General features: G+C 37.6%; 1 protein-coding gene across 2 annotated transcripts in view; it reads right to left on the bottom strand.

The window, feature by feature from the left end:
• The window catches only part of SEMA5A (semaphorin 5A), a 487022-nt gene that overhangs the window by 243460 nt on the left and 228929 nt on the right, over positions 1-14633 (bottom strand). For both annotated transcript variants that reach the window (XM_066374585.1, XM_066374594.1), the window contains exon 5: positions 6041-6086. In XM_066374585.1, the coding sequence (XP_066230682.1) occupies positions 6041-6086 (46 nt within the window). The remainder of the gene's footprint in view (positions 1-6040; positions 6087-14633) is intronic.

Here is a 14633-nt window from a genome sequence, read left to right as displayed (position 1 = left end):
TGGCTTAATGAAGCAGTTTGTTCAGGCTTTGAATGGAGAAAGTGAATGTATTCAACATATTATTTCTGCTTTCCCTGCCTTGTCTTTCAAGAAGATAAAAGCAGGTGTATTTGATGGACTTCAAATTCTAACCCTCATACATGACGAAAAATTTGCCAGGAAGATGAATAAGGAAGAGAAAGCAGCATGGCAGTCGTCTGTGGCAGTTACAAAGAACTTCCTTGGCAACAAAAAAGCAGAAAACTATGAACTTCTGGTTCAAAGGATGCTGTTGGCTTTCCGCGACATTGGATGTAACATGAGCGTTAAGACTCACTTCCTGAACAGTCACCTTGATAAGTTCCCCAAAAATCTTGGAGCTGTTAGTGATGAGCAGACTACTGCTGGAGCATCAAATGAGATTGTCCTCAACAAGTACACAAACGCAAGAGCTACAAATGCAAATTTTTGCCTGAATAGAATTTAAATAAGTTTTGCACAAATTTTATGATTAAAATAAGTGTTTTAATATGTTCTATTTCAAAATTGTAGAAAAATTCTGATGCAATCTTATCTTTTAGTGTATTAGTGTATTTACTGCATTATATAAATTATTATATTTTCACAAAGACAATGCCCAAGAAGACATTCTACTTCATTATGTTAAACTAAATGTTGAAAATTTTACAATAAGATGAAAATCTAAAATCTTGAATTGCGAAAAAACTGCAGCTTACAGAGAAAAATGAATGTTAGATTTGAGATCAGCACACTCAAATTAGGTAAGAACAAGTGTTTTTGTAGATGAAACAAAAATTTTGTTCCCCAGTGTTATTCAACATCTGTTTTTATAGTGCTGATCCTCAACAATGTCAAAATGGGAGAATTTTGGGAAGAAGAAAAGTGCAGAAAGTATTGAGCAAATACTGGGAGGTAAAAAGGTATGGCTCAGAGTCTGGGATGGCTCTAGAACTGTCCTTTGTGGTGACAGTGCTCAGAGCTGAGCTTTAGGATGCTTATTGCAGCAGGCATTTCTCATTGCTCTAGTCCCTGGACTGCACTGCTTTCCTTCTCCTCATTTTAGGGGAAAAAATATAAAGTTTACCCACACTTCACCAATAGTAAGTTTAAAAATATAAAGTAAGAGTGAACATATTACTAAATATCAAGGGATGAAACTTTTGCAGATACCTGCCAGGTAACTAATCTAATGACCTGCTCTAATCTAATCCTGCAGAGACAGAGAGAAATACAATGCTCTCCATGGCGCACATTGTGGACTTCAGAGTTAGGCAATATGTTCTATTAGAAATAAAGGCTCCAAGGCTATAAAATGCATCAGAGGGTCATCAGCCCAAAGATACTCAGGTAGGGTTACAAAGAGGGGACAGCTAAAGTGAGACTCAGGATCTACCCTCTTTTTCTAAGACTGAAAGGAGAATAGGGGGAAAGTGTTTCTGGGAGGACAGCGAGAGCAAACTCTTAAAGCTAGGAAAAAGCCTCCAGTTCCGGAAGCTGTGAGCAGCTAACAGACAAGGTGGCAATGTCCCAAGGTGGTTCGGATGATGGAGACAGACAGGAACAAGAAAGCTGCCACCAGAAAGTGGATCCTGCTGTTGGGCAGAGAGAGAAGAAGCAAGATCAAGTAAACTTTGTCTGATGTTTAAAAAAGGGGCTATCGTTGATTCTAAATCTGAAGCTCTCCATTTTTCTTGCACCTTGCTTGTCCTCCCTGGACTCAGTTACCTCATTTTCCCATGTTTTAAAGAAAGGTTCTATTTTTGGAGAGAGAAGGAAGGAGAAAATTATTAGTCTGAGATATCCAAATCAATTCAGATGCTTTCTGGCTGAAGATAATATTCCTATAACATAACTAAAAGCACCCAAGTCACAAACGCTTGTTACTCATGATATAGAAATCCACTGTCCAACTGGGTCGCACTTGGCCACACTGAGCTTTCGAATAGTGGCTAGTCCAAATAGGAATATGCTCCAAGAGTAACTAAGCACACACCAGAGTGTGAAGGCTGAGCACACACACCCACACACACACTCACACAAGGAATGTAACATCTCAATTTCTTATAATGCAATGGGTGCATGTTGCAACCAGGGTTTTAATATCTTAAGTTAGTTAAAATATATCATTAAGAATAATGTCCCCTGTATCTGTGTACTTGTTTCAATGTGACCACCCAATAACCTAAGTTACAAGTGAAGCTCACATTGTTTCCCCTGGCCAGAGCAGTTTCTAACGCCAGCACAGCCCTTTCTTCACCAGTGTACCTACTGTTTTCTGACAGCCTTGGAAGTAGTCACATAAATTACAATAAAACAGTCACAGGAATCAACAAGACAACTTGATTGAAGACATGTAAGAAAAAAAGTCTGACGGGAAGAACCGTCAGCGGTATCTGTCTCCACAGCGAGTAAACGGGAGACTTCCAAGCAGCTCACACAACCAGAAATGTGAGCGGAGAGTTGCACGGTTTGCAGCAGTGCTGCTAGGGCTGAGCAGTCAAGGCTGTGTCATCAAGGCCACCATTCAGAAAGTTCATCTCCTTGGTTTGCTCTATCACAGACTATAATCTCTGACAGGTGGCGATGCTGATGGGCTTTCCATACTTCAATAACAGTTCAATTCCGTCAGTAACCTAAACCTGACTTCTGCCACAGGCAGTCACAATAGGAAACAAGAAAAGAGTCGATTCCTTCTCCCCCACCCCAATAATACCACACATGGGCTAATAATGGTAAGGGCATCTCCTAATATTTTTGCAAGAAAAGTGCAATAGACTCTCATAAACTATTTACCCAAACTTTTACATTTCCCCTATTAACTTCTTTTTTTCAATTATAGCTTACATTCATTATTTTGAATCAGTCCCCTGTTAACTTTAAGTCACATTTGCTTTATTCTTTCTGCATAATTGTGTGTGTATTATATATATTATATATATATAACATACATACACACATATTGTCATTTTTAAAATCATTTCAGAAAACTTTGCAGAAATTATACTCCTAACTCCTCCTTATCTTACTTAATAGTTTTCTTAAAAGAACAAGAATATTCTGTATAGCCACATTACAGGCATCAAAATCAGTAAGTCAATATTAATATATTTCAACTATTTTATCTACAGACCTTAAAATTTTGCCAGCTGTTGCCCTGGCTGGTTGGCTCAGTGGTAGAGTGTCGACCCAGTGCATGGATGTCCTGGGTTTGATTCCCAACTAGGGCACACAGGAGAAGCACCCATCTGCTTCTCTACCCTTCCCCCTCTCCTTTCTCTCTATCTCTTTCTTCTCCTCCTGCAGCCAAGGCTCCATTGGAGCAAAGTTGGCCCAGGTGCTTCCGCCTTAGGTGCTAGAATGGAATGGCACAGATGGGCAGAGCATCGCCCCCTGGTGGGCTTGCCAGGTGGATCCTGGTTGGGTGCACATGGGAGTCTGTCTCTCTGTGTCCCTGCTTCTCACTTTAGGAAAAAAAAAATTGCCAGCTGGCCCAATAGTATACTTTACAGCACAAACATTCTTTTTCTGATCCAAGATGTAATTTAGATCCAGTGTTTTATTTGGTTGTTCTATTTTTTTGTCTTTTATGACAAAATAGGTCTTCCTTCTTTTTATGCCTTTCATGACTTGGTGGTTTTTGAAAAGTAGAAGCAAGTGTTTTGTAGAATGTTCCTCAGTTTGGGTTTGTGTGATGGATCCTCATGGTGAAATTGGTCATAATTTTGGCTGGAATATTAGAAATCTTACTGTTTCTTTCTCAGTACATCAAATCAGGATTCTTATACTAATTCTCTGTCCCATTACCAGTGAAGGGACGTTCAAGGAAGTTGTTATGGTGAGATTGACGAGATTTTTTCACTATCAAGTCACAGATTTTCCTCTTATAATTAATAAGTATTTTACAGGTAAATACTTTGAGAATATATAAATATCTTGATCATCATCAAACTCTCACCCATACATTTTAGCATTCCAATTGGCATTTTACAGCAAGGGAGAGTAGTCCCTTCTGCTTCAGTTGTTTATTCATCCACTTATTTGTGCTATTATATATTCATGGATTCTTAGTTTATTCAATGTGTTATAAGCTGATACCATCATTATTTATTTTGACAATCAAATTGTCTCAGATGTCTTTAGTGAACCACCTTCAAGCTGGCTTCTTCCTCCTTTTGACATGCCCTCATCATTCTGTGAATATTTCCTTAATTTCTGGGACAACAAAATCTTCCAGGCTTAATTGGAACTTTCTTACCTAGACCCTAGAATCAGCTACTTCTATAAGAAACCTTGGTTTATTTTAGTGAGAATAAATTTTAGAAAGCTACCATTGTGTGTTCAGTGCTGGTTTCTAGACCCTAAACCACGGGATCTAGGAGATGAGGAAAGCAATGAATATGTATGCATACACACATACCTACACATTCTACTTCTAAGCACACACAATCTGCCATATAATATACGAGGAGGATCACAATGAGCACAATATGTACCAATGTTCCTATCTATTGAAAGGTTTATATTTTTTATAAAAGAGTGTTTAAAAGTCAGAGCTTTAAAATGGTATTTTGTTTAAACTGCAGATCATTCTGAGTCATTAATAACACAATAAAATTTTACCAACCAATCAACTCATTTAAAGACTTTAGTCATATACTAAATTGCAGTGGATAAACAATTATTGCCCAGTGTGATGAAAAAATAGGGATAATAATGTATTATTTATTATTATTCCATTAAAAGAAAACATAAGTCATTAACAGTTGTTTAGAAAGCACTGTACCTTATCTCTTATCCGTGCCTTACTGTATGTAATTTTAGCAATGACAGTATGGGAAAGGTAGTGTTCTGTGGCCATTTCACAGATAGGGACACCCACTAGTCCTGGGAGTCATGGAGCTACATCACACCACATCGACTGTCTTCAAAGGCTTTGCTTTTTAGCAATATTAGCTTTGCTGTGGAATCGGCTTTTCATAAGGCCTTAGTAAATAAAAGATCTAACATTAAGCTCAAGCTCTAACATTCCCTGAATGTTCACTAATACCAGCATCACAAAGAGAAGGATATAATACAAACTCTCCAACCAGTTCTTAGAACTCCAGTACATAAGGGTGGCATTACAACTGGTTGAAGAATTTTTTCTTTTTAAATGTTTATTTATTGACCTATTTTTTTACAGAGAGTAAGAGAAAGAGCAAGAGAGTGACAGAAACATCGATTTGTTCCTGTATGTGCCCTGACCAGGAATTGAACCGGCATCATCTGTACTAGCGGACAATGTTCTAACCATGCTATCTGGCCAGGGACAAAGAACTTCTTCTAAATTACACAGAGCCCCAGGATTCTGGCATATACACAGGGAGCTCTAGAATCTTGGTGAAGAAAATATTTGTGCCATAACTTTCTCCATCTCCAAGAAGATTCTGGTCATCAGACCCTTCTGAATGACTGGAGTACAAAGGGGGTCTTTGTAGTTCATATCCGCCAGTAAAATAAATATTTCATTCAGATATACAAGTCTCAGGCTCCTTCTCTAAACAATAAACAGAGATGTAAGTAAACTGCATTTTTATTTCTCATCACATATTCTTTACTGTATATAATTTTTAATATATATATTCATATTTAATTATACATTATAAAGAGGAAACAATGATTTTCTAAGGGGGTTGATTTATATAAGAATTGATGGCTAAAAACATGAAACTAAATAATCAATGATTATTCTATCTGGGGCAGAAAAGAATGCTCCCAGACATTGAGGATATAGCCTTTGAATTAGCTGTCATTTGATGAAGAGAAAGATGATGCCCATGAAAAAAAGAGGGGCTACAGCAGGAGAAAAGGGCCAACTGCAGATTAAAGCAGGTGATGACTCACATAAGCCAGGTCAGCCAAGAGTCCTGCAGCCTGACTGCCCGATGAAATGAATTCCTGTGCAGCCTTGATGAATACCTTTACGTCTGTCTGCATCCCCTCAAACAGTGAGCTAATTGGGATGGAAAATGAAAGCTTGAGAAAAATAAATTGCACCTACCTGGATCAGAGACAAATCCTCAAGCTGCAACCTGAAGAGGTAGTTTCTACAAAATAAAAAGAGAGGAATTTTATTTTTAATAGACAAAAAAAAAGTAGAGTTCATAAAAATCATAGGAACAAAGGGGAAAAAAAGCTTAAGGATTTTTGGCTTCCAAAGCATTCTCCTGCTAAGAATGTATGTAGCAGAGATTTCCTTGGACCTCAGAGTTCAAAAAGGTATCAATCACTAATTCAACAGATACACATGTGAGATAGGCATGAGAGTTAAAGAACAAGGTGTGTGCGTGCGGTATGTGCAGGTGTGAGACTCGGGTAAGTCTATGTTAATTGCTCTCTTGATCATTGTGAAATTGACAAAAAAAACATGGGCATTGTATTCTGAAAATGAATTTAAGTAAAACGATATAAAAGCATTCTTCATCAATCTTCAATTCTTACAGGTCACTTATATTCACTACATTTTATAATTAAAACATGTCTAGGTTTTGAATTCAACCATGGCTGAGGATTTGAGTGCTCTATCTTGTTAGATAGATTTAGTGTATAATAAGTTTAGAAGCAGGAACTTGGTCTGCCATCAAGGCCTTGAAAGTCAGCCCTGTCCGCTCAAGTGTGAAACAGGAAATCAGAATGAAACAAGCAGCTTTCAACAGGGAAGAGGAAGAACATTGAAATATACAATTGAGGTCAGCAGAGCATAAGGGAAAGAGAAAGCCAAATGTATTGGTCACAATCGGCTTTGGATTCTACTGTTGTGGCTTTTAGAAAGAATGGATATGAGCCTCCTTCATCTGAGATGTTCAGCCTCTAACTCAAGGTGTGAAAGAACTTCAGGCAGATGAGAAGCTGGAGCCAAGGAACAACACGCCAGGGATGAACAGAGGAGAAAGTCAGCCCAGGTGCAGACAATAAAGGCAGGCAGAAACTAATGGAAAGCAGACCCCAAGAATGCAGGATGGTGAGGAGTCCCCATGGAGCTGAGGTTATGTCATAAAGGGCTAGCCCAAAGTTATATCTAAAAAAATAACAAATTTTTTCAACACCAGTAAGAAACCAAAGTAGATTATTTTAACTGTATGGGGAAATAGAAGCAGACCCTTTCTCTCAGTAGAAGTAACTTGACTAACAGTCAAGTTAGGCCAAGGGTATAGCCTAGAAAGGCATGCCTCTGGAGGATAGGGATGGGAGGCCAATGCAATAGGGAAGCTGGCTACAGATGGCATGAGTGCGCACTCCACTGGGGGAAGGAACGGGAATGGGACTACGTTCCTTTAAGGGTCTTCTCATGTGTCTCAGGAATCACCCTCGGACACTCAGATTTCTCACAATTTACCCCTCCCCCCATGAGGGCACTGCCATCCTGTTATACAATGAAAACTGCCTCTTCGCCTTAGTCTGCATCCCCAGGCAAATCTAACTCTGCTGACCATTCTTTCTCTGCCCCTCAGGTCCCAACAGTCTATGAAGTGACCACTCTCAACTCCCAGCCATTACCAGTGGATTTCAATTATTTATTCTACATGCACCAAACTATGGTGCCCTCACAACCATATCATCAGGAATAAATCAGTATGGTAGGGTATTAAAGATCTGAATGAAAGGGGCAGAGAGGAGGAGCATGCTTACTAGGAAAAGTATCACAGTGATTATGAGGTACTATCACCACCACCACCACCACTATCATCACCATCTAAACAAAAAGAAGCACCAAAGATTTGAACTTTTTCTTTGGTATTTTCTGGGTTACAAGATGCAAGTTGGTGATTTTTTTTTAATCCACCCTCATGTTTCTGTTTTTGTTTGTTTTTTATCTAATAGGAATCATATAACTCAAAAATTCTAGAGCTGGGTTGTCATTAAAGAGTATATACCCCTCAATTTGTAGTTGGAGAAACTTCTTCAAATTAAAATGTGCAATGATATTTATCCAAGATTATTAGGATTCAGGATTCAGGGAAGATCCTAGGATTAGAAACAAGACCCCTACACACATGTTATTGTCCCTTGTCCTACTGTGCTACATGGCCTCATCAATCAGTCATCCAATATACCCTTCCTAATTTCACTGGCACTAAACACACACACACACACACACACACACACACACACACACACACACAGTAATAGTTCTTTTTTTTTTTTTACAGAGACAGAGAGTCAGAGAGAGGGATAGATAGGAACAGACAGGAATGGAGAGATGAGAAGCATCAATCAACAGTTTTTCGTTGTGACACCTTAGTTGTTCATTGATTGCTTTCTCGTATGTGCCCTGACCTCAGGCCTTCAGCAGACCGAGTAACCCCTTGCTCAAGCCAGCGACCTTGGGTCCAAGCTGGTGAACTTTCCTCAAACCAGATGAGCCCACGCTCAAGTTGGCGACCTTGGGGTCTCGAACCTGGGTCTTCCGCATCCCAGTCCAATGCTCTATCCACTGTGCCATCTCCTAGTCAGAAGAGTAATAGTTCTTACAGTACAATTATTTCATGCTTTCATTGTTCAGTCACCGGTCCATTTATAAATCATTTTGAGATGATTCAAGGTTAAGTACTGCTAATGACAAGCTTTGATCCTCACCTTTGAGACTGTGATCTGATTGTGAGTAAATGTCAGCCCATTAAGAGAATATGTTAATCCTACTGGTCTGGCTGATTAAATGGTGCTTCTTTCCTCCACCTATTTCTCATCAATTCTTCCTGAAACTGCCTACCCTAACTTATTTTAAGAGTGCCCAAGTTTCTTCATTTTTTAAAAAAATTTTATTTATTAATTTTTAGAGAGGAGAGAGAAAGAGACGGAGAGAGAGAGAGAGAGGAGAGAGAGAGACAGAGAGAAGGGGGGAGGAGCTGGAAGCATCAACTCCCATATGTGCCTTGACCAGGCAAGCCCAGGGTTTTGAACCGGCGACCTCAGCATTTCCAGGTCAATGCTTTATCCAGTGCACCACCACAGGTCAGGCGCGTTTCTTCATTTTTGAAATGAGAGATTATGCGATCTGTCTGTATAATAAAATAACACAAATTCGTATAAGAATGTGATCATTTTTAGATACATGAAATGAATAAGAGTTGGATGAACATGTGGCCATCTAATGAAAGACTTTAAAAGACTTATAATATATTTCTATAAATTCTGAAAAATAATTTTACAAATGTTTTTATTTTTGCAAATGAGTACTGTATTTCAAAATATCCTTACATAAAATCTCAGCATATAAAAATGTAAGATAATTCATTAGTAAAAATTTATTCAATAAGTATTCACTTATAACATTTGTTAATCATAAAGTGGTTGATTATGCTGATTGAAAGCTTTGAAATTGGAATTATCAAATCTATACGCTTGCATAGCCTCAACATTTCTTTAGGATCTATTTTTATGTCGGTTGGTTACATTTTTGTTGCTTTTTTTTGTTCTTGTTCTTTTGATTTAAAGACAAAGAACTGGTAGATATTTTCAAATATTTGTTTAATCCATGACAGTGGTCTACATAAACTCCAAAGAAGCAATTTAATGCCTTGCTGGATCCTTTCCATATTAGAAATACATAATAGTACACATTGTAGTATTCACTTTATCTATCATGATTTTCAGTGATTGAAAAAATATTTTAAAAGATGAAGTAAAAACGAAACATTTGTGGAATTCCCTAATCTCCTCCTGCAACCTAAGAATCTAACAAAACACAGTGTATATTCTATTATTCTCAAACCTCTTTCCTCAAACTATTTGGCTCCAAGTACAACTTCAAGTGCATTTTGCTATTGGAAAAACTCCAATCCAGCTAGCAAGATGAGGGACCTGAAATCTCCCCCGACAGCTTGATCCATTATAGTTTAGGTCAACGACCTATGAAGTTAAAGGTTACAAAAAGAAAGAAAATCTTCTAAGGGGAATAAAAAATTGATATTACCAGATGTGGGGCCATTCACACACTAAAGTAAGATCTATGGTCCCCTGCAAGTGGCTGTTCTCCTGGGCATACAGAAGAGGCAACCTCTTTATCTTGCAACTGTGAGCTCACAGAGGAAGGAAAAACAATATATATGAGGTTCACAAGAAAGGCTACCAACCTTTCTAACATGAAGGAATAATGCTTCTGGCTCCCTGCCAACAGGGAATGCTAACCAAATGTTTCATACAGGGTCAGTTTCTCTAGTAGGGCAATCCTTTGAGCAACCCAAAGCATTAAAGTGGTCTCATTAATCTTCATAACACCCCTAGATGTAAATACGTAGTAAGGAGGAATATTACCACTCTTTAGGGAGAAAGGCAGTAGTGGACAAGGTTAAAAGATTAGATTCTCGCCTGACCTGAGGTGGTGCAGTGGGTAAAACGTTGACCTGGAATGCTGAGGTCGCTGGTTCAACACCTCGGGCTTGCCCGGTCAAGGCATATATGGGAGTTGATGCTTTCTGCGCCTTTCCCGTTCTCTCTCTCTCTGTCTCTCTCTCTCTCTTTCTCTTTTTCTCTCTCTCTCTCTCCCTCCCTCCCTTCTCTAAAATAAATAAATTAATTAATTAAAAAATATTAGATTCTCAGAGTGAGTTAGATGTACAGCTTAGGGAGCAGCTCAGTGTGTCCATTTCTCCTCTCTCGTTACAGAAGTGAAAAGCAAGGGTTGACCATGCCATAAGATTCACTTTAATGGCTGTGGTAAATAAAGTAAGAGCTTTACTTCCCTTGGTATGGACCTACTTTTTTTCAACATCCTGGAATAAAATTCCACATTGCCCATTCAAATGTAATAACCATATTACTTTTAGGAGTGCTAATATATGAGTAATACAGAGATCCAACAGACTGAATAATTCAAGTCACAATGCCATTACATTTGACAGACACAAACTGACAGGTCTGAAGCCCCTTCATCCCTTACCCACTAGACATCTGAGTGTATTTCTTCCCTGTTCACTGGAGCTTATTTCTTATTGACTGTAGGTCTGAATAACTCATTTCCATGTTCAATCACATCCCCCAGTGGCCTATTAGCAACAAATCACTAAGCACAACAACATATTCTCTGAGGGAGCAGTATGGTCCTTAATAGACAAAGTTCATTTATATCCTCATGTCAAGTAGTAAAATTCAGCTAGCATTAAAGAAAAGGTTGAGCCATCGTGAGCATATTAAATAAATGACTCATTTTATCTAGAGACACCATAAAACTTCACTTTGACCTCCATTAATTATGAAAGACACAGGTGTTTTAAAATGACATTCTCTTAGAATAACTCAATTGGCCTCTGATGAATATAGCTCTAAAATCAAAGAAAAAAATTCCAAGTTCATATTGAACAGGTAGGTTAGAGGCTTTATTAAGGAAAAGGAGAAGACCAAATAATTAAGACAGATATGAAAAAATGGAGTCAGAAAGCAAGTACATAAATCTATAAGAAAAATGTTTTAGACAATGATAATGGAAATTCAAGACAAAGTTTAGACCACAGTTGATCATGACACAATCTGAAGACAAAACACATACTGTATAAAAGCTGTGACCACTGTGATAAATCTGAGAGCTGACACTAACTGAAAAGCTCACCTCACCTGTACCTGTGCCAGCCTCATTCTTGCCATAATTTCTTTATTTCCAGGTTCCATTTTAACTGTCATGGATATCCAACTGGCACAGAGCTTAAAATAGCAACATCTTGCATAATACCCAAATTTTCACTGGCACTGACAGACTTGAAGATTAAAATCTAAGTATGTGACTTTGCAGTGAAGGAAAAAGGAGTAACTATATCCTTTAAAGTACAAAATGTTTCCATAAAAATTGTTAAAACATATATTTAATATATCAATCCCATCCATAGCTTTAGAAAACAGAAAGATTTAATTTCATCACATAACCAGTTTACATAGTTCACCCACCTATCTGTAATTACTACTCCTAATATTCTCATGCTGGTTCATCCAAACAACTTCCAGAAGCCTTTATATTTTTCTGTGCTTATAACATTTCCAAAATTATAGTTTCTCTTTCATGTACATTTCCACAAGTTTTGGGGGAGCTTAATTAAATTTTAAAATTACCAAACTATTCCTAATCTGTAGCACAGTGTTTAAATAGTTGGATCCCACTGAGATCAAGGCTTTGAAAGCTGGATTTTTTTCCTTCGCTAATATTATACATTCGCTTTTTAAAATTTTTATTTTATTTTTATTTCTTTTAGAGAGAGAGGAAGGGAGAGAGAAAGAAACATCAATTTGTTGTTCTACTTATTTATGCATTCATTGACTGGCTCTTGTATGTTCCCTGATGGGATCAAACCTGCAACCTTGGTGTATGGAGATGATGCTCTACCAACTGAGCTAACCATCCAGGGCCACTAATATACTTTTAAATATGGAGCCAAATGTACAATATGGTTATGTAATCAGCTATCTCTTCAGTCTGACTTTGTCTTAGCCTCCTCAAAAATAATAAAAAATGTATGTACTTTGGATTATATATTTTTTTAATTTTGATTTTATTATTGTTGTTGTTAACACGTGTATTCTGTAATCACTCTCCCAGAATTGTACTGCCTTATTTCATTCTTGATTTCATTCCTAAAACTCATTTTACATTCTTTATAAATCCTGGTTATTAGAAATAAGTTTCAAAGAATACATCAAAACCAAGATCAAAGAGTCTTAATAGCATTCTGCTACATTTCAATATCAAGATTAAAAGTCACAGAAGTACATGGATAGCCTCTTGGTATTTGGCAATGAGAATGAAATAACAAGGATGAATTTTTATTGGCATATTACAATTAAGACTAATGCTGTTAGCAAATTTCAGAGATATAAATTCAGAAAAACCTTCTCCCATAAGTATATTTAAAGGTAAAGTTATTAATCAATATTGTTAACTACACTGATAATTTAAATTTTACTATGCTCTAAATGTTAACTTGCAAATCTCTAAGTGCTTTGAGGTTTACAGATGATGACTTATAGCTCTAAATTAAACTAGTGACTTTTGCTTTTTGTATGTCCATCGTGTATTTGATTTGTTCCTTTCCATTTTTGAGTTAATAGACATCATTCTTCATTTAAAAAATGCCAAGTGAATTATCTTATGATTCTTTTAACTTGTTTTTCTAGAAATATTCATTGCTCAAATTATCCCCATATACAATTATTTTTTTGAGTTATCTTCAGATTTAGCAAAATTTAAGACTTTTTTTTATGTTTCTTCAAATAATCAATGATTTTTAGGCCATTCTCCATGTGTCCAACCCCAGCTAACGCCATCACAAGCCACACTGCCAAACCTTGCTCCCAAATCTTACCTTCGGCCCTTGCCCTCAGCCACCCCATTCCATTTGACATCAATCACTGTCAAACCCAGCTCTGAAATAAATCTCAAATATGTCTTCTCCTCTCCGTTTCCATTATCACTAACTAAATTTAAGTTTTCTCTACTATCACCTGATCCATAGCCCCCAACTGTTGTCTCTACTTCCAAACTTCTACTCTTCAGCAAATTTTGCACACAAAACAGTAAAAGCATCTTTCTAATGTAAATCTGAGCAACCAATGACTCTGGGAGAGGTTTCCACATTTGCCAGACAAGCAGATCATCAAGAGCTTGCTAAACCAGAGATTCCAACACTAGTTCCAGAAAGTCTAATTTGAATGATCTGAAGAGAGGATTGGGCATCTGCTTTCTTAAAAGGCCTCTCAGATAACTCTCATGACTACTGGACTTGGAATCATGGGTCTAGAGGTGTGAGTCCAAGCTCCTTCATAATCTGACCTCACCTAAAGCTCTGGCCTCACCGACAATGAGGTCCCTTCTCAGCCAGCAACAGGTCTAGTCAAGCCTCATCACAACATGGGACTTTCCCTGTGGTGTGTTCCTTCTGGCAGGAAGAGTCTATCCTACCGCTAGACTCCAAATGCATCTCCAAGGCCCAATCTGTAGACACCTTCACAGTGCACCCTTGGCACCCCCAAGGACCACCATGCTTCTTTACACTTGATGTGTCCAGGGTCCTTAACTCAAGCCTCCCTGGAAGAACTTAGTTGCTGTGTTGACCCACCCCCTAGTTCAGGAGTCAGCAAAGACTCTGGGTCTAAGAACAAAGACTTCACCTTTGTGATCTTAGCTGTAATTACTCACCTCTGCAGCCAAAGCTATAAAGCACACAGGTAATATACAAATAAATGGATGTGGCCGTGTTCTAATAAAACTGTATTTACAATAATAGGAGACCAACTTGGGCCTTAGCTAGCCAATTCTTGCACATAGGCCAACGAAATCTTCATCTTTCTTTTCCCAATTCCTATGTTACTTTCTGACATAAAGTAGGCTCCATAAATATTTAATGAAGAGTCATGAAAGATAACAACTAACTAATAAATTCTGATGGGCCCCATGTGAGTCTGGCGAGGAGAAAAGTTCTCAGCACTCAAATATTGCATTGCACGCGCACACATGCAGAATAAGGAGGCTGGTTTGTGTTTATCATACTCCTTCCATGTAATTTGGAAAACAAAAGACTATCTCTGTGTGTGTGAATATATATATATATATATATATATATATATATATATATATATATATATATATATATATATATATATATATTTATAAC

This window comes from Saccopteryx leptura, chromosome 1, assembly GCF_036850995.1.
Source record: "Saccopteryx leptura isolate mSacLep1 chromosome 1, mSacLep1_pri_phased_curated, whole genome shotgun sequence".
Classification (NCBI taxonomy): domain Eukaryota; kingdom Metazoa; phylum Chordata; class Mammalia; order Chiroptera; family Emballonuridae; genus Saccopteryx; species Saccopteryx leptura.
This window is presented reverse-complemented; position numbering and strand designations above follow the sequence as displayed.